Source organism: Microtus ochrogaster, unplaced genomic scaffold, assembly GCF_000317375.1.
Source record: "Microtus ochrogaster isolate Prairie Vole_2 unplaced genomic scaffold, MicOch1.0 UNK18, whole genome shotgun sequence".
Taxonomy (NCBI): Eukaryota; Metazoa; Chordata; class Mammalia; order Rodentia; family Cricetidae; genus Microtus; species Microtus ochrogaster.
In genome coordinates, this window is record NW_004949116.1 from 4,028,248 (window position 1) to 4,051,459 (window position 23,212).

At 41.9% G+C, this 23,212-nt stretch overlaps 1 protein-coding gene across 4 annotated transcripts in view; it reads left to right on the forward strand.

Moving 5' to 3' along the window:
• Positions 1-23,212, forward strand: part of Rbm33 (RNA binding motif protein 33) — a 111,450-nt gene that overhangs the window by 71,493 nt on the left and 16,745 nt on the right. For all 4 annotated transcript variants that reach the window (XM_005367457.2, XM_026789380.1, XM_013353889.2 and 1 more), the window contains 5 exons: positions 1,369-1,501; positions 1,839-2,179; positions 3,767-4,081; positions 5,480-5,767; positions 8,447-9,130. In XM_005367457.2, coding sequence (XP_005367514.1) covers positions 1,369-1,501; positions 1,839-2,179; positions 3,767-4,081; positions 5,480-5,767; positions 8,447-9,130 — 1,761 coding nt within the window. The remainder of the gene's footprint in view (positions 1-1,368; positions 1,502-1,838; positions 2,180-3,766; positions 4,082-5,479; positions 5,768-8,446; positions 9,131-23,212) is intronic.

A 23,212-nucleotide genomic window follows, 5' to 3' on the forward strand; every position in this document is an offset into this window, starting at 1 on the left:
CTCTCTCGCTCTCTCTTCCCCTCCCTCCCTCCCTCCCTCCCTCTCTCCCCTCTTCTCTCTTCTGTCTTTTTCATTCTGTGTCTGGGTGTGTTTATGTGGGTATGTGGGTATGTGTCTTGTGTATGGTTACACATGTAGAGGCCAGAAATTGTTGGTAGATGTCTTCCTCAGTCAGTTTTCCACCTTACTTTTGATAGTTTGCCACTAAATCTGGAGCTATTTTAGCTAGACTGGCTAGCCAGTAAGCTCTAGAAATACTGTTTCTTTTCCCCAGTGCTGGCCTTTGAGGTCTGTGCTGCCACATCCTGTGTTTATTTGAGTGCAGAGGATCAGAACTCAGGTCTTGATGCTTATACAAATATCACTGAGACATCTTCCCAGCTTCAAAGTAGACTTTTACATTGGTTTACTAGTTCTGTGTGCTTGTATGTATGGGTGAACGCGTGGAGGTCAGAGGACAATTTGCAGGAGTCAGTTTTTTCCTCCACGATGTAGCTTCTGGGAATCAAACTCATCTCATCAGGTTTTGTGTGAAACATTTTTCACTTACTGTGTCATTTTGCTGTCCCCAGAACAAACTTTTAAAGGCAACAGAAAAAGTATTTCTGATATTACAAAATGGGTCGGATTTCCTTAGATACTGACATTGTAGTTTTAACTATCTCAGTGAAGCACACCAGCTCCCAAATCGGGACACAGAGACCTTTTATTATGAAATGCTCAGCCTTATTTTGTTTGTCCCACTAGCTCTTCTAACTTCACCTGTTTCTCTTCATCTTTGTTTGCCTCGGGCTTTTTACCTTTCTTTCCTACTTTCCTGCTGCTTGTTTCTGGCTGGCTGCTGCCTGGCTTCCGACCCCAGGTGTGGCCCTCTCTTTCTCCCTTGTTCTCATCTCACCACCACCCCCGCCTGTCCTTTTTCTTGCCTAGATTTCTCCTCTTATATATTCTCTGTGCCTGCCAACCCTACCTATCTCTTTTCTTCCTAGCTACTGGCCATTCAACTTTTTATAAGACCAATCAGGTGCCTTAGGCAGGCAAGGTGAAACAATGTAAGACACCTTTACACAATTGAGGTAATATTCCACGACAGCTTTCTAGTAATGTTAAAATTCTGAATTAATTTTTTGATGTTGCATTTTGAGTTTTGACTGTTTCTGGACTGTTTTATTATGGCAAAAATCACTTTTATGTAAATTCATTTAGATTTGCACATAGGTATTTATATTCATTTATGTTCATGCGTAGAGACAATAGAAAGAAGTAGGCTGACCATAAGAAATGAGTTATGATATTGTTAAGCTTAGGATTATATGTATATTCTGAAAACTACATGATTTTTTTTTTTCTTGTTTCATTGTTCTTTAGGGCCCTCCAGAATTTCCACAGCACACACCCGGACCTGTTCCCAACAGTTTTAACCAACCACCACGACTTCCTCTCCAGGACCAGTGGAGAGCCCCACCACCACCTCAGGAACGAGACCCTTTCTTCTTGGGAGGTACTTAAAGGGGTATGATCCACCCAAGGTGGAGTGACAGAAGCTACATTGAATGGTGGACCTGTGCAGTTACTGCTAAAACAGAATTTATCTTCCACTAGGAAATATGTCATAATGATTCTGCCAATCTTTTCAGTGGCTAAAATTTGACAGTAATTGAATCTGAAATATGATACTCTTATACAAAGAAGGAAATGTTTATAGAAAACGACCCACAAAACCATTCCAAGATAGCTAAAATCTAGAATTCTTTATAAAATATGCTCCTAACATTTGGGAATGGTGAGGTAGTTCCTGAAAATGATTGTCTTTCTAATAATATTGTGTTACTGTTCAGTTTCAGGTGAACCAAGGTTCCCCAGCCATCTTTTCTTGGAACAGCGAAGTCCTCCACCGCCTCCCCCTCCCACGCTCCTGAACAGCAGCCATCCTGTCCCCACTCAGAGTCCCTTACCATTCACTCAGCCTGGACCAGCATTTAATCAGCAAGGACAGCAGCCAGTTTTCCCTAGAGAGAGGCCAGTAAGACCAGCCTTGCAGCCCCCAGGCCCAGTGGGGATCCTGCACTTTAGCCAGCCAGGGTCAGCAACTGCCAGGCCTTTCATTCCTCCTAGACAGCCGTTCCTACCCAGCCCAGGACAGCCATTCCTGCCTACACATGCACAGCCTAACCTCCAGGTATGCACATGAGCCAGCCTTGAGGTAAACTATCTGTGTGGTGCTGATCCTTTGTGATTCATGAAAGGAAAGTTTCAGGTTTTGGTTGTTTCTGCCAACTTAACATTATGTAAAGGGTATGAGTACCAGTCTTAAGTATACTGTTTGTTTCAGCCAGCCTTCATAACAGTATTTCTTAAGTACTAGGGAATATGAAAAAAGTGGTTCTCATTTTCTTGGAGCTGAGCTTTTTCATCCTTGGAATTTTAAAGAGTGACTTTACCATTAGACTACTGAACCTAATGTTACAGTATGCCCTGATGCTGTGTTTGCTCATCTGGGGTAGTATTTTCCCACCACACCTTCCTGCTAGGAAGGGAAAGGCCTTGGTGGGGAAGAACACTACAGCTTCTCACTCTGTATGTGACAGGCTTGTGCGCCCTCTGCTGGTTGGTATTTACTGGCCAGTACACATGTTTGTGACATTTTCCCTACCTGGCATATTTTCTTCATTTTTTTTAACCTACAAGATGCATAGAGATTGAGCAAGCTGTGGTGGCATTCCTTAATCCCAGCATTTGGGAGATGTTGTCTACCCAAAAAAGGGGGAGAGAGAGCTGGTGTCATAGTACACTTGACTCAACTGTTTAGATACATAGAAAATATATAAGAGTGTGTACCTAGGGGCTGGAGAGATCTTTAAGTCATAAAGAGCCATTGCTGCTTTTCTAGAGGATGGGATTCAATCCCCAGCACCCACATGGTGACTCACAACCATCTATAATTCCAGTCCCACACAATCCCAGCCTTCCTCTGGCTGCGGTAGGCACCAGACGTGTCCATGGGGCATAGACATTCATTCACCTAAAATAACCGTACACATAAATCAGTTACTAAATAGTATATCTAGAGATGCAGAGATAACAGGTGAAAGCACCTGTTAACAAATCTGAGCACCCCAGTTTGACCCCTAGAACTCAGATGGTGGAAGGATTAGACTTTAGCAAGTTGTCCCCTGGCCTCCATGTGTATATTGTGGCACATGTTTGTGTTGGTGCACATATACTCACATATACACACAGCCAGTAGAGCAATAAGTAAAGGAAATTTAAAAAATATTAAAGCTGAAAAGAGAAAATAACTATTTTCAGTGTTCAAAGAGGTTATTAAATATTTTGAATTTTATCTAAAAAATGGAACCACTGTTATAGAAACATTAGAATATAGGTGAGTTTAAAGAAATTATATCATCCCATTACCGAGCAGCTCTTGCCATGACCATGTGGGTGTGTCTTTTTTTTTTTTTCGGTAGGAAAGCAGTGTGTCCTTGTCTATGTACTTTTATCTTTAGGTAATTTAGTCATTGTGGTCTTTCTCGTCTAGTGGACTGCCTTTGGTGTACCATCTAAACTTGCTGTAGAAAGTTGCCTTTTATGATGGTGCATATGTTTTAGGCATACAAAGGTAGTGCCACCAACTGATAGCTGCATTTATGACGCTGTTCTCACCATGCATCTTCTTGTGCCGAGATTTATAAGGAAAACATTGGAATGAAATCTGCCTAGCACTGTTTGTAAGCTGTTGTTTCTCTTTCTTTTGGAATGGAAGGGACCCTTGCATCCTCCGTTGCCGCCACCTCATCAACCACAGCCCCAGCCTCAGCAGCCCCAGCAGCAGCCCCAGCATCACCAGCACCAGCCACCTCTTCAGCCCCCCCTCCAGCCTCCACATCAGCCTCCTCCACAGCATCAGCCTCCCCCTCAGCATCAGCCACAGCAGCACCAGCATCACCACCACCTTTCCGCTCCTCCGCCTCCTCTGATGCCCATGTCTCAGCCGCAGTTCAGACCACATGTGCAGACTGCTCAGCCTCAGCCCAACAGCAGTCGGATGCAGTGCACCTCACGTCAGGGCCTACGGCATGTGAGTACTACATGTGGCTCAGCTTAAAATTCCTGTGGTAGATCATTTTCCAGCTGTTTTTTTAATTAATTAATAAATTTGCCATATATTTTCCAAAGTGAAACTGTAATTTTTTAATAGCACTTTGGGGAAGATTTTAAACTATAGATACTAAGTTATCCTTTTGAGCCTTAAAGGCTATGTTAATATTTACTTAGTTCTTGTATTTGGGTTTTCTGTAGTGATTAGACAGTACTGTTGGGTGGTAGTCATTCCACCAGTGCAAGCAGCTTAGCCTTTCTAGGTTATCGGCCTCTCGGGGTTCTGAATAAGAGCTTACATTCAGTTGTGGGAAATTAACTTGCGTTTGTTTGTGGTGGTACATTTTACATACTGTCAGCAAATGTGGCTCTTGTCATGCATCGAAAGGAACTGGAAGGTGACAGGTTGCTGTGAGAGTAAAATGTAGCTACCATTGCCTTGTCCATTAGTAACTGACATTACTGTCTCTTTCAGGACAAAACGTAATATTGCTTACTGTTCCTGTCTATAAGTCTTCTTTTTAGTTCTGTACTTTTATCCTCATAGTTTGAGCAGGTCACCAAACTGCTTTGAATCTATTTTCCTAACTCTGCCTCTTTGTGTGTGTGTGTGTGTGTGTGTGTGCGCGCGCGCGCGCGCATGTGTGTTTGTTTGTTTTGCTTTTTTTATTTGATTGGTTGGTTTTTCGAGACAGGATTTCTCTGTAGCTTTGGTTCCTGTCCTGGAACTAGCTCTGTAGACCAGGCTGGCCTCTAGCTCCCAGAGATTCACCTGTCTCTGCCTCCAGAGTGCTGGGATTAAAGGCGTGCGTCTCCACCGGCAATATCTTAATATGACTTAGATGAAAACGTCAAGGGGATTTCTAGGTAGAGGAAAGGCATGTGAGACTAGATTTCCTTTTTAAGGTAGTGGCCTGACTCAATCACCTCTATCTCTTGATTTATGGGTTCTTTCCCAGGCATGTCCAGGGGGAAGATAACCAAGACTTTTCTTGTGATAGAAAAGTCTATCCTTTGCTGCACCTTTCTCCTCCGGAAAGCTTTTTATAATATTGAAACATGGCGTCAGGTTCTCCTGCTCAATTTTAAACTTAGGTGAAATAGGAATAACATTGATTATATTTGGGTCCTTGATGGGTTTTTTTGTTGTTATTTTAGCCCATACTTCTGTTAAAAATGTTGGTTTATATACTGAAAAAATGACTGGATTTGACCTTTACAAATGAAAACTATATCTTTATGGAACCAACAGGGCACACAGCAACATTTGTATTTGCCCGAGTAAGGGATCTACCCCTCACAAGACAAGGCAGCTATTGATGACAGCGATCCCTCGTGTTTTTACTCACTAATAAGCTTGTGTTTCTTTTTGTGACAGAATGCAGCATCTCAGAGTATAAGCAAACGGCCCATGCAGCAGATGCAACCCACAGCTCCCAGAAACAGTAATCTGCGTGAACTCCCCATAGCACCTTCACACGTTTTAGAAATGAGTGGTAATCGCTCTTCCTCCACACCTGCAGCTCAGGTGAAGCCCATTGTCAACACATCTCCACCCTCCAGGGCTGTGGTGGCTTCTAGGAGCTCCCAGGGAAAATCTGATGCAAAAGTCAAGCCACTTAGCCCTGGGGCTCAACCTAAGGAAGAAACAAAAGCAGAACCAGAGGTAGGACCTCTTTCCTGGGACTTGTTTGTTCTGAAATAGGGAGCCTGACTGTCAATATGTTCTGCTTAGTTGGCTTATCCAGAAACTGTCCACTTATTCCCCCCAAGTAGATACTTCTTTTAACCTAAAAGACATGTTGATAAAAAATACTCTTACTTCTGTGGGATGTAGCTCAGTGACAGAGCACCTTAAGCAGCCTGCATGTTCAGTCCTTGGTGTATGCGTGAGTACTCTGACATTCTCACTGGTCTATTTGTATAATTATTACCTTATTATATAGAATCAATATACCCAGGTTTAGCAGATATTTTCTTTAAAGGATCCCAGATTTTATAAATGTTCTAGATCAGCATAATCATTCAGCTCTGCCATTGTGGCTCAAGGCGGTTTATAAATAGTTCTTACAGGCACAGATGTGGTCTGTACCAACAAATTCTACTCACAAAACCAGCTGGTTCTGTGGCCTTACTTATATTTGGTAATTTAAAATAGGTGTAGACTTTTTGTGGATCAGTATTTTATGTGGTCTTCGATTTTAAAGTCCTTAGTTTCTCACAAGCCTCAGCTTTCTTACCTGTTGAATGAGGATGAAACAAAACAGGGTATACCTGGGAGCTGGGCACAGACAAGTGCAGAGAGTTATGTGAGCACCAGTGAAATCCATGCTGAATGTAACAAAGCAGTTTACCAGTTAGCTGATTATTACAGTGTTCAGTGTGATGATAGCATGGAGCATTTCCTTAAGTAAGAATTTAAGGAATTCATTCATTCTTTCTAAAAACCAGCTTATACTGTTTTAATCTTTTAATTAGGTTTTTGTCATTTAAGTCTTCTGATAAATTACTATGATGGTTTTAATTGTATCACAGAAAAATTATGAAGTCAGATGTTTGGATGTCTTTTAATAAACTGTCATTAAAAGGAAGATTGTGGGTTTCATAATCAGTGTATGAAAGAAAACTATGAAACTACTGACTGGAATGGAGTGGTTTCAGCTACTCTGAAGGCTGAGGCAGGAAAATCACTAGTTCAAGGCCAGTCTGGACAACTTAGATCCTTCTCAAACTTTTTTTTTAAAAAGGGGGGGGAGGTAATAAAGAGGTATTATTAGACACACTCCAAATAATAAAAAGTGGTTCTTTGCTAAAAATTTGATAGTGCCTTTGGTTTGTTTATATAGCTAGCTTAGAACCTGTATATGTGTTCAGTCTGGTTCACATACACATTTCTTGCATGATAGCAATGGCTAAATAGCACAAGGAGAGGAAGAATCAGCCTTGGTTTTTTATTTCATTTTAGACTTAACCACAAATTCTTCTGTAAAGTTACCACAGGCAGATAATTTATAAAGGTAAAATAGAAAGTTGAGAGGTTGCATTGGTATAGGTTGAATGCCTTAATTTATTTTAGTTTAGTTTTTTGTACACATAAGTGGAACCAGGCTTGTATTTTCTTCTTCTAGAGAAATACATTTATTTTGCTTAGCTATGGGTAGCTTAATGACTCTGATTCATTTAGTTGGTATTGGCTTAGAAAGGAATAAATCTTAAGTATTTTTATCTATATCTCTGAACCTGCTTTAACTTTTTTTTGACCCCTTGTGAAACAAATGTTGACGAATTACTGCTGTGTTAGGAAATAGTGCATCTGGATCCTGCTCCTGCATCGTTTGCTTTTGGACTGCAGGTTTCTTACTCAGGCCTGCTGAGTAACAATCTCTCACTCACCTACCTTTAGTTTTGTTTGAAATGTGCCCATGACTTTGTCCTAGGACAAGAAGCAGGTCAGCCCATGCCAAGAAGTCCATGGAGTACCTACTCAACTCTCCAGCTCTGTGCTTGTTTTACATTTCTAATTCTTGAGATTTACACAAGATAGGCAAGATTTGTAATTAGGTGAATCCCAGATAGGTTGAATCTCATTCTTCTGTAAAGACTATGGAGAGGTGATCATAAAAAAAAAACAAAAAACAAAAAACAAAAAAAAAAAAACAGCACATTATTTTTAAGTTATAAACTTTCTTCATTGGATTTTTTATTAAAAAAATTTACTGGACTTTTGAAAGGAATTCTCTGTATTGACTTTTAGTATAATTTGGGTCTGGGATATTCAAGGGATTCACTTACTATTAATATTCCAATACTGCAATTGGCAGCATTTTGATTCTGAGGAGTGTGTGTGAGTTCAAGGTCAGAAAGATTGACTTGTGCTGTTCATTATAACCAATTATTGTGTGACAAATGAGTTTGAGATCAGGCTGAAAATTCTGTACGAAAAATCAATAGTTCTAATCAGGGCCTTTCAGGTCATTTACACCCCACCTTTTGTTGGTTTGTCAGGGAAGAGCCAGATAAAAACCCCTGTGACAGCGGGGACTCATGGCTATTGCCATTCCCATTTGAAATATATTTTGATATCTTAAATGAATAGTTTAATTGGTTTCAAACTTGTAAATGAGTGGAAATTTACATTATTTCATTTTTAATATTCTGATAAGATCTTTCCAAATTAGGTTTAGCTGTATAATTTTTCCCCTCCCTAGAGGAGTTATATATCTTGTTAAGCTGATTTTTGAATGTCTTCTTTCAAATACTGAATTGAAAGGTTTAGGGGAAATTCATTTGTTTGAAATGGCCACCCTGCCCTATAAAGTAAAGTGAACCTTGTTTTCCATTTCAGTTCCCTGATGAAGATGAGGAGACAAGGCTATATCGTTTAAAGATAGAGGAGCAGAAACGCCTGAGAGAAGAAATCCTGAAACAGAAGGAGTTACGAAGGCAGCAGCAGGCTGGTGCCAGAAAGAAGGAGTTACTGGAAAGACTTGCACAACAGCAGCAGCAGCAGCAGCAACAGCAGCAGCAGCAGCAGCAGCAGCAGCAACAACAGCAGCAACAACAGCAACAACAGATCTATGGTCCACAGAACCCTGCAGAGCAAGAGGAGCTGGCAGCTACACCATCACCCACAAATGGTAACCCACTGTTGCCTTTTCCAGGGACACAGTGCAGGCAGAATGTGAAAACCAGACTTCTTGTTAAAAACCAAGATGTTACCATTGCTAATGTTCAGCCCAAGGCAGTAAACTTTGTCCCGCCTGGTGCTAACATGCAGCATCAAGGACAGCATGTGAGACCACTGAAACATCTTCGACAGCTGCCACACAAAGTCCTCCAAGTCAAGCCTATGGACATGGAGGAGGCCCCCCACTCCCCACAGGCAGCCAGAGTGACCTCCCTCCAGGGCCGGCCTCAGGACACCAAGCCAGGGGTGAAGAGGACTGTCATGCACAGGGCCAACAGTGGAGGTGGTGGAGATGGGCCACACGTCAGCTCCAAGGTCAGGGTGATTAAGTTGTCTGGAGGGGTAAGTTGACAAAATTTTATGCATTTCACTATAAATTTGTTTGCCTTAGAGAGTTTTAGTCTCCACAAAAGAATTGAGTTTGGCCTTTGGTAGAGTCATGTAGATTAGCCAAACCTCAAGGTTGGTATGAGGACTGTCATGCAAAATCTGCCTCTGTCTGGGTCTGTATTATCTCAGCTGTCTTGAGCATAGTGAACAGCCATTGTGATGTCCTGCAGCTACATCTTTCTGAGTTTTAGTTTTGTAAATAACAGTGTACTAAACAAATTTCTCATAATCCAACAAACTTGAACTTCAAGTTTGTCATAGAAGTAAAATTTCCTATACACATGATAGTTGTTTATAGCTATGGGGTCACTGAGCGTGTGTGGTCAGAGGGGAAGGGATCCACTTTCAAACAGCATGGACTATTATTAAACCTGTGCTCAAGACCCTTTTCCCTGTTATATTTTGAAGAGAAATCCTCCTTTGAAAACATGTCACCTTACCATGTCATTTCAAAAGTGTAGCACTCCATTATGGTGGTTTTCAATGAGACACCGGAAGTACAGTTTGCACTGTAATCAGGACAGTTTCAGTGCTCTAAATAGCAAGCTCCTGCACATAGTCTTCATGAAGAGGGTACTGGATACTTGCTTTCTTCCAGTTGTAAGAACTTTGTTGCAGTGCATAATCCATATCCATTGCATTGATTACAGTGGCTTCTAAAGCAAATGCCATTGTCCATATGTTTGTTGTGCTCTATGAAAATGATACTTACTATATACATTTTCCATTGTAAATTGGGAAAACAGGAACCCTGTGAACATGAGGCTTTAGAATAAACCAACTGTAGCAATAGATTAAAGGCACAAAATTTGTACACAAGAAAGTGGATCCCTTCCCCTCTGACCACACACGCTTCCACCTATGGAAGAAGGCAGTGCCCTGAAGAACGTGCAGTGCCATGTGGTTTGCTTGTCAGTTAGCTGAGTGCATGGAGACAAAACAGAATTTCTCCCACATGGTGTAAGGACACTTCTATAGAATAATACTGAGTAAAGTTACATGTGTAGAATACTCAGTGTCAATAATTCTGTTTTATCTGAATGTTTTCCTCATGTTTTTGTGATTCAGATGCTGATCAGCAGATGAGCTGTCACATTTAACATACAAAGCTGCTGTGTTTGTTGGCACAGTGAATGCTCACGTGTTTGTTCTTAGCTTTGGGCCTTATTTAATACTTGAGAAGTTAGTCTGTCTCATTTAGTTAAAAGCTCAAGAGAAGATAGTCACTGTTGGAAATAGAACTTTCCACACTAGTAGAAAGAGCTGTATATAAGATACCTACCCTCTACTGCCAACCTCTGCCCCCTGAAGGTTGGCAATAGAGATTAGGTATCTAATCATGCTGCCTAATTGAACAACAAATAAATAGGAAAGACAGTCTTTGGACTTTTCCACTTACATAGCCACCAGTCAAGTGTTTTGGAACCGGTTCTAACCTGTCTTTTTCACTTTTAAGTACTGACAAGCATTTCTAACAGTGTTGGTGGAGTTTTCCTGTCCCCACTGCCAGTTCCCAAATAATCAACTCAGAGGCTGAATATGAATATAAACGCTTGGCCAATAGCTCAGTCTTGTTAATAGCTAATTCCTATCTTAAATTAACCCATATTTCTTATCTATGCTTTGCCGCATGGATTGGTACCTTTTCTCAGTATGGCATGCCTGTCTTCTTTCTCTGCCTCTGCCAGTGACTCCTCTGACTATGCTCTTATGCACCGTAGCATCCTTAGTTTGGGCACCCTGCCTATACTTCCTTGCCTGGCTATTCGCCAATCAGCTTTTTATTAACCCAGTTTGATTGACAAATATTCATAGTGTACAGAAGAATTATTCCACAGCACAGCAGCTCTTTTAATTCTGTTGGCAACTTTGGCTAACCTGTTGGGGTTCACTTTTCTCTTGGGTAAATCGTGTTTTCCTAATGCCATGCCATCCCTCCCTCAGTGGATAGAAACTATTTTTAAGAGAACACTTAATTGTGAGTTAGTTGCAGCGTGTGCCTAATTAGGAGACTACAAAAAGTAAGCAGTTGCATGTTCCAGCATCAAGTGCCACCATATTTTCTTGACTTTTAATTTTATTATTGCCCTTAGTTGCTGCTAGGCATCAGTCACCGTTGTCTTCTTCTGTGCACTGGAATCACCCGAGGGCTTAGGCCTGTGCTTATGCTCCGCCTCTAAGAATCTTGTTAGGCCCAGAGCCAGGTGTAACAATTGGGCTACCTGGGAGTGTGGGGAAGACAAGCTTGTAACATGGCACCTGTCTTAGTTAAGTTTTCTATTGCTGTGAAGAGACACTGTGTCCACAGGAAGGCACTTGATTGTGGTGGCTCACTTACTGTTCTGGTTTAGTCTGTTATCCTCATGGTGGGAAGCAAGACAGCATTCAGGTAGACATAGTGCTAGAGAAGGAGCCAGGCTTTTTTAAATTATTATTATTATTATTATTATTATTATTATTCCCCTTTTGGTTTTTCGAGACAGGGTTTCTCTGTAGCTTTGGAGCCTGTCTTGGAACTAACTCTGTAGACCTGGCTGTCCTTGAACTCACAGAGATCCTCCTGCCTCTGCCTCCCCAGTGCTGGGATTAAAAGCGTGTGCTACAGCGTATATGAGACCTCAGAGCGTGCCCCCACAGTAACATGTTTCCTTTGACAAGGCCTTGCCTTCTCCATCAACGCCACACCTCCTCATAGCACCACTTCCTTTGGATGATTGCAGGCATGCACCACATATCCTGTTGGAAAGATACATCTATATCTATACATGTATAATATATGTGTGTGCGAATATATGTACATATGTATGCGTATTTCAGTATATATATTTCATTGTTTAAGATTAACATACTTATATCATTTCCCCCTTCCCTTTGCTGCTTCCAAACCCTCCCTTGTAGTACCCCTAACTTGCTGTATTTCAAAATCATGGCCTCTTTTTCTTTAGTTCAGTGTTTCTCGATCTTCCCAGTGTTGCGACCCTTTAGTATAGTTCCTCATGTTGTGATGACTCCCAACCATAAAATTATTTTTGTTGCTTCTTCATAACTATAATTTTGCTACTGTTATGAATCGTAATGTATCTGTCTGTGTTTTCTTTTAGTCTTAGGCTACCCCTATGAAAAGGTTGGGACCCACAGGTCGAGAACCCACTGTTTTAGTTTTTGTGTGTTTTCCTAAATAAATAACTGCAATTTACTCAGCCTGTATAATGTTACTTGTATTTTTTAGGGCTGGCCATTGGAGAACATTTTTTTTTTATTTTATATCAGAAATGAGCACAGGCTTCCTTAGAGCTACCTCTTTTATTGTTGTTCAACCTAGAATTTATGTAATTAAATCTAAAGTGTCTAGTAGTGTCTCCTTTCTGGTGCCATTCTCTAGCCAGGGTATGGGCTCCATGATCAGAACTGCTCAATATTGTCTCTGCTTGCCTGTGCCAGCTGTTCTTATACCTCATACCAAGTGGGGATCTCTCAACTTCTTCGGGCTTCTCTGAGTGACATACAACCTGTGAGACTGCTGTGAATCACAGTGGATGTCTCTTCTCTTCCATAGCTCATTTAAAAATCAGATCATCTTCACGTTTTGTTTTGTCTTTTGAGACAGTCTCATGTAGCCCTGAGCTTGCTATGTAGTTTGCATTCATGATGTTCTTGCCTATGCCACCAGATGCTCAAATTAAAGCCACCATACCTGGCTTTCTTAGGATTTTTTTTTTTTTAAACTATGTTTTGTTAAAGATGGAGACCTGGGTTTAAGACAGTAAGTTCTAGGCCTGTCTTTTCTTTAATTATGTTACCTTTAAGACCTGTTTCCATTTATCCTAAGGCAATTTCTAGTTGTTGTGCATCAGTCATCTTTATTGAAACTATTTGGGTCTTCTTTATTAAAACTATTGCATTGTGGTGGCAGGAAACATTCCTAAAAATTTTATAAGAATGATTTTTTGATACTGTTTCTTGTGTAGTTTTTGATGGTTGAAGGAAAATGGTCCAATTTGTACAGGGCTTGTCGTTGGCATTGTATCTGGCATTGGCTGCTCTGAAACTTATATCATGGCACAGAGCTTGAAGCGCTCCTTCTCTAGGGTCAAGCTAACTTTCTTGTGTGACACTGTGACACATAGAAGTTTTCCAGCTTTGTGTGCAGAAAAATCCATGTTTGGGTAGTTGCCTATCTCGACTGCTTCTGTCACACAAAGCAATCTTTTTTTTTTCCTTCTGAATCTGAATTTCCTACTTATGAATGGGCTTAATCTGGATGTTGGGAGGAGTTCTAAAAGAAAAGTGCTGGCAGATGGAGATGGTTCACGAGGCCCTGAAGAGGACTGTGCTTTTTGCTGGCATTTGTAGTGTCTACTGTTTGTCCAGGGTTGAGCATGCCCACAGCCCATGAGGCGGGCAGAGTGGCATTCTCATTTCACAGGGAAGTAAACTGAGTCTCAGGGAGATTATGTGACCCACCTGGTGCCACACAACAAAGCAGTAGGTCCAGACATAAGCTGGATTTAATTCTGAATCTTGGCCTGTTTAATTATTAAAGCTAAGGTAGAAAATATAAAAAGTTTATATACTGTGAACTGCTGGAGTCATCAATCGTTCTTTCTTATTAAGCACAGAAACAAACAATTAAAATAAGTGTATGTTTGGGGAAAAGCCCCACAGCCTCATCTGGTTCGTGGGAGATGGCATCCAGTTCATCTCTGAGTGACCTCAGTGACTTGGATTGATTGACCTCCTTTGCCTATCATTAAATGAGAGGTTGGACGAGAATGAAGTGCATTTTTTTAGGCTATGGTCATTGCTCAGTAAACATTGCAACACCATCCTTTAGTTGAAGAAAGAAAGAACTGTTTAGTATCAGGAAAGCAGGCAGATTTTATCCTGACCCAGTTTATGAAAATTTTAGAAATTTGGCAGTAAATAAAGAAAACAGTTGTTGGTTCTGTGGGCACATAGAGAAATGGGAGAAATGCAGGACCCCAGCAGGACAGCCTGCTGTTTGGCTATGGCTCTTTTGTATTATGTTTAAAGGATGTCAGAATACTGCTTTTGGAAGGTCCCAGTTGTCCTGTGGTGCTTGCGTTGGAAAATTGGGTGAATTTGTCCATCTCTTTCCCCATCCTTATTGTCATTACTAGGCTTCCTTTAGAAGTAGAGAGGCAGTGCATGGGTCTCTCTCTTTGTGGGCCATGGAAGAACTTTGTTTTGTTACACCTTCAGTGAAAGAAGTTCTGAGGCCTTGCCCCTTTACTACTTTCACCAAGTGCTTATATCTCACTATGTTTGCTCCCCCACCTCACCCCACTCTGCCTCTTTGTCTTTTTTTTTTTTTAACTGAGCTCTACATTTTTCTCTGCTACCCTCCCTGCCTTTCCCCTCCCCTTCAACCCTCTCCCAAGGTCCCCATGCTCCCAATTTACACAGGAGATCTTGTCTTTTTCTTCTTCCTATGTAGATTAGATTTATGTATGTTTTAGGGTCCTCATTACTGTCTAGGTTCTCTGGGATTGTGATTTATGGACTGGTTTTTCTTTGCTTTATGTTTTAAAACCACCTATGAGTGAGTACATGTGATAATTGTCTTTCTGTGTCTGGGTTACCTCACTCAAAATGATGTTTTCTAGCTCCATCCATTTGCCTGCAAAATTTAAGATGTCATTTTTTTTCTGCTGTGTAGTACTTCATTGTATAAATTTACCACATTTTCCTTATCCATTCTTCAGTCGAGGGGTATTTAGGTTGTTTCCAGGTTCTGGCTATGACAAACAAAGCTGTTATAAACATAGTTGAGCACAGGTCCTTGTGGCACGATTGAGCATCCTTTGGGTATATACCCAAAAGTGGTATGATTGGGTCTTGATGAAGGTTGTTTTCCTAATTTTCTGAGAAATCACCATACTGACATCCAAAGGGGCAATACCAGCTTGCACTCCCACCAGCATTGCAGGAGTGTTCCCTTTACCCCACAACCTCTCCAGCATACGTTGTCTTTTAATGTCCATTCATCATTGATCACTTTGTCTTCCTCAGATGGTTTATGAGAAGGTTGGAGGCAGAGTGTGTTGACTTAGGCCAGAGATACTAGAGACTACAGCTGCATACTATCGTACATAAGCCTCACCTGGGTTTTCACCCAGAATCACATGTTTGGTTTCTGGTCTTTTAATCTTAAGCAGTCCCTTGACCCTTGTGTTCCTTGATGTTGGCATTTTAAAGGGCAAAACCAGTGATTTTGTGGCTTATACTGTAATTTGCATTTATCTTTTGCTTCTTCCTGATAAGTTTGAGGTTGTTTACGTTTGGCAGGCTGCTTACAGAAAGTAGCCTGTCCTTGGTGTAACTGTGCAGACTTAGTCTACATTGCTGAGCTTAGCTTTGGTGACTTGGGTCAGCTAATGTTTCCCAAGTCTTTCCTTTAGCTGGCCTCCCCTGGTTGTTTCTGTAAGTTGTAGTTGGGAAGGAGCTCCACTTCTTATACTTGCTTCTCCCCACCAGCCAGCAGTGCTGTGGCCGATTCCAGCATGCCTTGTTTATTTCTCAGCTGTCATACTCTAAGCCTCGTCTTCACCCTCATTTACTTTTTTTTTAATCTAACATCAAATAAGGTGTGGGCTTTGATTTTTTTCAATGAACTGTCACTGCTGTTATTACTTTGATGCTAGATCTAGTCCTGATTGGCCAGAGAGAGCCTCTTCCTGCTGGCTTCTGTGTCCATGGAGAACTCTCCATTGTTCTCTAAACATGTGCCTACTTGCTGTACTCAAGCTTGTCTGACGTGTCTTAGCCTTTTTCTATATGGCTCTGGGGTAGGTCCTATCTTTATAAGGCTTCAGTTCCTTGGAGCACAGGTGCCAGAGGCTGCTGTGATCATCAGCTTTCCATTGCTGTGATAAGGTGAGGTTTGAAGGAGGAAGATGTTTACTTTGTCTCACCAGGTCAGAGGTTTTGGTCCACAGTTTCTCCAAGCTCCACCTCTTCAAGGCTGTTTGACACATCATGGCAGAGAAGGCCTGGCTGTCTCCCAGCAGCTGGATAGAGAGGCAGACAAAGAAAAGAGCAGAGGTCCCTAAAATCTCATGAGCTGTTACATTAATACTGCATTAATTTCCTGGGGAGACTTATTTGTCCCATGGATCCCAATGGCAGATCAAAGTTCAGCTTGATGAGCCAGTGAGTTTACAGAGCATAGGGGAAAGGAACTTACAGTGATATGAGTGACCCCCGAATAGTTGTATCACTACTAAGTCCCACTCTATCATAGACAATGATAGATGGAAGATGCATCATGGGTTCCACTTTGAGTGAACCTTCTATGTTTTGTATCTCTAGCATTCCCAAGATGACTTGCAGCTGTCGGAGAGCAGGAAGTAGTCAAGACAGGAATGTCAGAAAAGACTCTTATAACCCCCTCCTCCATTACCATCGTATTGACCTGGCTACCGCTGTGTTGCTTTGCTTTTAGTGGTTCTTCCTACTATGCCACAGTATTCTCTACACCCAAGATAGCCTCATTATGTTTGGAGAGAGAGGTACCATATAACTAGGGCACTTTCCAATGACCCGTTACCTTACAGAAGCACCACAGATTGGGAACAAAGTATACCTTTAACCATGGCCTTTGAAGGTCATGTAAGACCATGACCTTCAGGGATTAGTACATCATTGCCCTTAATGCATATCTGTGCCTTCCTCTAGGGGTTGCAAAGAGAACTAGGCACTGCTGTACCTGCTAGGTTTTGCTGAGGGTGCATATTTCTTGAAAGAGTATTAGCAGGCATTGTATAGATATGCATGTATTTTTTTTTACTACATTTTGTTATAGTTGTTTTGTATTCAAAAGAGAAATTGAATATATTTAAGGTTTGTTTGTTTTGGTTTTTCCAGACAGGGTTTCTCTGTCCCGGAACTCACTTTGTAGACCAGGCTTCCCTCAAACTCAGATCCACCTGCCTCTGCCTTCCAAGTGTCAGGATTAAAAGTTCACACCACTCTCACTTAGCATGTTTAAATTCAGTACCTCAAGGGACTCACCAAGACATGCCCCTGTGTACTAGCCAGGAGACAGGACACCTGATGGGAGGAAAGGCTGTTTGGGACTTACCTTTTGTGGGAAGGTTATTGGATTCTGGTGTTTGTGTGTATTGGTGAGGCCTTCTGGCTTCCCCAGTTACTCAGGGAGGAAGTATGTGGTAATGGTGTCAGCAGAGCAGCTGTGGTCTCTGTTGTCACAGCACTAGGCCTGCCTTTGTGGAGCTTTACAATGAGCTGAGCACTCTGTGGACCCTGTGCATAACAGTAGGTATAAGCATTTTATCGGAGACTGCTTGTTCGTTTCCTGGCCACCCAGACTCAAAATAATTACACTGAAAACTGTAGTAGTTGTTTGGCCTATTAGCTTATGCATATTTCTGGCTAGCTCTTACATCTTAAATTAACCCTTTCCTATTAATCTGTGTATTGTCACATGGTTATGGCCTACCGGTAAGGTTCTGTTTGGTGTCTGTCTGACTCTATCTACTTTCTCATTATATCTCTTCCAGCCTGACTATATTCTGCCCTGCTATAGGACAAAGCAGATTCTTTTATTAACCAATGGTTGTAAAACATATTAACAGCATACAGAGGAGAATCCCACATCACAAGCAGAAGTGAAGTGGGATGAGTAACATAACAGGGAGACCCGAAGAAATAGCTTCTGAGTAGAGAAGAAAGCAGGGTAAAGGAGTGAGTCTTCTAGGTATGTGTGTGGGGAGGAGGGGGGTATGTGTAGCTGTGGCAGTTTCTAGCTGAAGGAAGGGCACTGGGTTGAGTACAGAGAGTGAGTGAGTTTGGAGATGGGCCTTGCATAAGCTGTTTGGGTCTTAATATGTAGAGCAGTGAGAGCCACTTGAAAGTTCTGGTGAGCTGATATTCTCACTCTTGTTTTGCTGGCTTAGGGGAAAAAAACTAGAAAAATAAAACTGGCAGTTGTTTGTTTTTACAGATTTGGGGTTGAGTTCTATTTTAAACATTGTACACAAGACGATATAAGACATAACTAATTACCTGAGTATTAGGGTTGAGATGAACAGAAACGTTCATTTTATCCCTCAAATCTTTGTCACTTTGGGAAGTACCAGTCTGACAGAGAGTTAATTAAACACCTCTCCATGGCCACAGGCTGATGTAGAATTTGCCACACCCTTTCTTGTTGTCTAGAGACGCCATGTCTCAAGCCTCCATATTGCTCAGGACTTGCTGTTGTGGGTTCTGCCGATGCTGCTACATGTGCTCTGCCCTGCCTGCCACCCAGAGCTTCCCATCCTTTAGAGCTCTAGCTCCAGCCCCTGACCCCTGCTCCTTCTTGAAGGGCTGTCTGCCTTCTGTTCCATATTTGTCACTAGAACCAAGGACAGTTTCAAGGGTGTATTTATTTATTTATTTATTTATTTATGATTTTCGTCTCTTCCCCGCCACCGCCTCCCATTTCCCTCCCCCTCCCCAAATCAAGTCCCCCTCCCCCAATCAAGTCCCGAAGAGCAATCAGGGTTCCCTGCCCTGTGGGAAGTCCCAAGGAACCCCCACCTCCATCCAGGTCTAGTAAGTTGAGCATCAAAACTGCCTAGGCTCCCACAAAGCCAGTACGTGCAGTAGGATCAGAAACCCATTGCCATTGTTCTTGAGTTCTCAGTAGTCCTTATTGTCCACTATGTTCAGAGAGTCCGGTTTTATCCCAGGCTTTTTCAGACCCAGGCCAGCTGGCCTTGGTGAGTTCCCGATAGAACATCCCCATTGTCTCCTGAGTTCCTTGCTCGTGCTCTCTCTCCTTCTGCTCCTGATTTGGACCTTGAGAATTATGTCCGGTGCTCCAATGTGGGTCTCTGTCTCTGTCTCCTTTCATCGCCTGATGAAGGTTAATATTCAGGAGGATGCCTATATGTTTTTCTTTGGGTTCTCCTTATTTAGCTTCTCTAGGATCACTAATTATAGGCTCAATGTCCTTTGTTTATGGCTAGAAACCAAATATGAGTGAGTACATCCCATGCTCTTCTTTTTGGGTCTGGCTTACCTCACTCAGAATAGTGTTTTCTATTTCCATCCATTTGCATGCAAAATTCAAGAAGCCCTTGTTTTTTACTGCTGAGTAGTACTCTAATATGTATATATTCCATACTTTCTTCATCCATTCTTCCATTGAAGGGCATCTAGGTTGTTTCCAGGTTCTGGCTATTACAAACAATGCTGCTATGAACATCATAGAGCATATACTTTTGTTGTATGATAAGGCCTCTCTTGGGTATATTCCCAAGAGTGGTATTGCTGGGTCCAGGGGTAGGTTGATCCCGAATTTCCTGAGAAACCGCCACACTGCTTTCCAAAGTGATTGCACAAGTTTGCATTCCCACCAGCAATGGATGAGTGTACCCCTTTCTCCACACCCTCTCCAGCAAAGGCTATCATTGGTGTTTTTGATTTTAGCCATTCTGACAGGTGTAAGATGGTATCTTAAAGTTGTCTTGATTTGCATTTCCCTGATCGCTAAGGAAGTTGAGCATGACCTTAAGTGTCTTTTGGCCATTTGAAGTTCTTCTGTTGAGAATTCTCTGTTCAGCTCAGTGCCCCATTTTATAATTGGGTTGATTAGCCTTTTACGGTCTAGTTTCTTGAGTTCTTTATATATTTTGGAGATCAGACCTTTGTCAGTTGCGGGGTTGGTGAAGATCTTCTCCCAGTCAGTAGGCCTTTCTGTTTTAGCGACAGTGTTCAAGGGTGTCTTAAGTAAGGTTTCCATTGCTACAACGAAACACCACGACCAAAAGTCAAGTTGGGGAGGAAAGGGCTTATTTAGCTTGCACTTCAGCATTGCTGTTCATCACTGGAGGAAGTCAGGACAGGAACTCAAATAGGGCAGGACCCCAGAAGCCAGAGCTGATGCAGAGGCCATGGAGGGGTCCTGCTTACTGGCTTGCCTCCCAATGGCTTGCTTGCTTAGTCTACCTTTTTATAGAATCTAGGACCATCATCCCAAGATGGTACCACATTGATCACTAGATGAGAAAATGCCCTCCCCACATTGATCACTAAATGAGAAAATGCTCTATTGCTGGATCTCAAGGAGAGCTCCATTTCCTCAGCTGAGGCTCTAACTTGTGTTAAGTTGACACATAAAACCAGCCAGTATAAAGGATATTAAAAATACTTAAGAAACTTAATATGAAACTAAAAATTTCTGCATAGTTGGATTTCTTGTTTCAGAGCAGAAGTGAAGTGGACACAGTATCTCTCCGGGTGTCTGAGAATGAGCAGGGCAGTTGTTCCCTAGCCTTGTCGGTAATACCAGGAAATGAGCAAAACAGGGGCTGGGTCCAGGATAACATTGATCTTTACTGTTAATCCTTTCAGCCACCTTCTGCTTTCCCCCCCCAAATCCCTTTTTCATTTGGTTTGCAGAATAGGATTGCGTTGTAAGGTCTGTTTGCTGCTTTTGAGCTTTAAAAATGCTCGTAATTATTTATTCTGGTGATAGGTTGTGCCACGGTTTACATGTGAAGGTCAGAAGACTTGTGGGCGTTGGCTCTTTCCATCATGTGGTTCCCAGGCATAGAATTTAGGTCATCAGGCTTGGCATCATACACCCCTACCCACAGAACCATCTTGTCAGCCTTCTGTTTGGAACTTTGAAGTAGTCAATTTGTCACATTTGCTAGTTTGAAATTGTTATTTAGGGGACACGGCTCTGCCCTGCCTGGTTCTGGAGAAGTTAGCTTTGTAGGCAGTATGGCAGTATAGGTGGCTCAGGTGGAGGGAGGTAAAGGTCGAGGTAGAATTGACTGGGACCATAGTCTTCACAGGTATAAAGGACAGGACCATGGATAGAGTTCCGGGGAGATGGTTGTTGACATGGGTGGGCAGCAGGTAACAGGGTTGTACTGGGAAGGCACCTGCAGGGGCAGAGCTGCCTGGGGGAGGCCCCTGCAGCCTCACCTCTGAAAAAACCAGCTTACAGCCCCACTGCCTGAGCAGCCTCGGTATTGTACAGAGCAGAGCCTTATTTCTGGTACATTTTCACTTTCACCTGCTAAGTTTGTGCCAGCTGCCCCTGGACCTTTTTTCTCCTCAGAAGTTCAAGGCTTTGGTGGTGTTTTTGGTGTTTTTTGGTTTTGATTTCCTTTAAAGACAAGCTAATTCTTCTCTTTAAAGCTTTCTTCATACATACCTAGTCTCAGAATGGAAGATTATTACATGGGTAAGCACTTACAAATAACTGCCAGGTTCTCATATGGTAGAGTGGGACACATTCACGCCCCTCACGAAGTGAAGTTCAGTAGTTAGATGTGGCTAGTCAAGTGGCTTTGGCCTTTCAGATTTGGTTTGTAGTTGCCCTCTGGACCCATTACCTGAAGAGATATTCCAGATTTTTGTCCCCAGTGTGCTTGCTTGCTGGTTTGTAAGCATGCCTGATGACGGGGCGGGGGGTTGGAAGGGGGTGGGACAGACTGCAAATGTAAGATGTTCTAACACCCCACACAGCACCTGGGGCAAGGAGGTTAGGGTTGGCTTGTTTCTGCCCTGTCTCTCCTGTAGTCCAGCAGTCTATAGAGAGAAAATAGAATTCTACACATATTTGTGCTTGGAAACTTCACATAGCTTGCATATTATTTATTGTGCTGTTCTGAACAAGCCTCCCAGAGATTGCTGGGATAGGCTTGTATTGTTGTCCTTAATAGAAACCTGTGTGACAAGGGCTGTGGCTGCATCATCATCTACATTGCTGGTGACAGTGAAGTGTGGCCTTATCAGAAGGAGAATTCATAAGAGGCTGCCCTGGGACACCACTCCACTGTCCTTCTGTGTGTCCTGACAATGTTATCTGTCCTTTCAGTGCTGAGTATCAAATGTCTGTCATGAGTACAGAAATTAATTTAATGTCACCTGAAGACATGCAATTAATCTTTTAGAGGTTTTTATAATACCTTTACAGAAAGAGTTGCCAGTTTGGCGGATTTGGATTTTGGGGTTTAGAAGAAGATAAGGAAAATTAATTTTTCATCAGGGTTAATACAAGCTAGCAGGGCCACAAAGGCTGAGGAAAATGATTGGGGAATTTGTCAAGTGTTGTCACTCCAGAATAATGCTGCTTAACGCCTGATAGGTATAATCAAGGGCTAAGGTTCTATGGAGAGGGATTAATCAATTTGCCTGCTAGTGAATGCAACTCAGCGATACCGCCTCTTCATGGGCTTTGAAGAATAAAAATAAGATTTGATCTGTCAAATTGCAAGAAGCTCTGACAGTATCAGTAAGCATTTTTATCTGTACATTTAAACCATTTGTTATAAATAAATTTGTCCTACTAATGTTGATGGCCACAAACCTCATTTTTTGGTAAGATTAAGCTGATAAAAAGTATTCCCTGGGCTTACTTAATTCAGATGGGTATTTTAAAAACCAAATACTAGTCTAAAGAGACATTTTTATTGTATTCATTAAAGGGCAATCATTTTAGAGCAGTTCAGCAGTATGTTTCTACATGGGCACACCTTCTTCCCCTTATCTGCTTTAGAGAAACTGTTGTGCCAGAAGTCACAGCATGCCCCATGATGCCTAGGAGACTGCTCGTCCTGAAGACTTGCTTCTGCATTGGAATGTAATCTGCCATCACTCGAGGACACTGGCTTGCTTACATCTCAGCAGCAGATTTCTGAGATGCCTATTTGAAGCAGTACCTTCAAAATATTTGAAGTATTTTAAACCGTGTGTAACTTCAGACTAATAATTACAGTTCTCTTTTCAGATTGTACAGGCCAATGTAGGGTCGATTTAGTTTGGCTTGTCTCTGTGCATTACTATGGATATAGAAATGTGTTCCTGAACATGGTCTGTTAGCATACCCCCAGTGATCATTTTCTAGTGGTAATCCAGAGTAAAAAAAGTCAGCTTTTCTTTGGACAAATATAGTATTTGCTCTCTCAGTTGGGAAAAAATGTTTCTTTTCTTTTTTTCAAAAGGAAATAGGGGGCTGGAAAGATGGCTCAGAGGTTAAGAGCACTG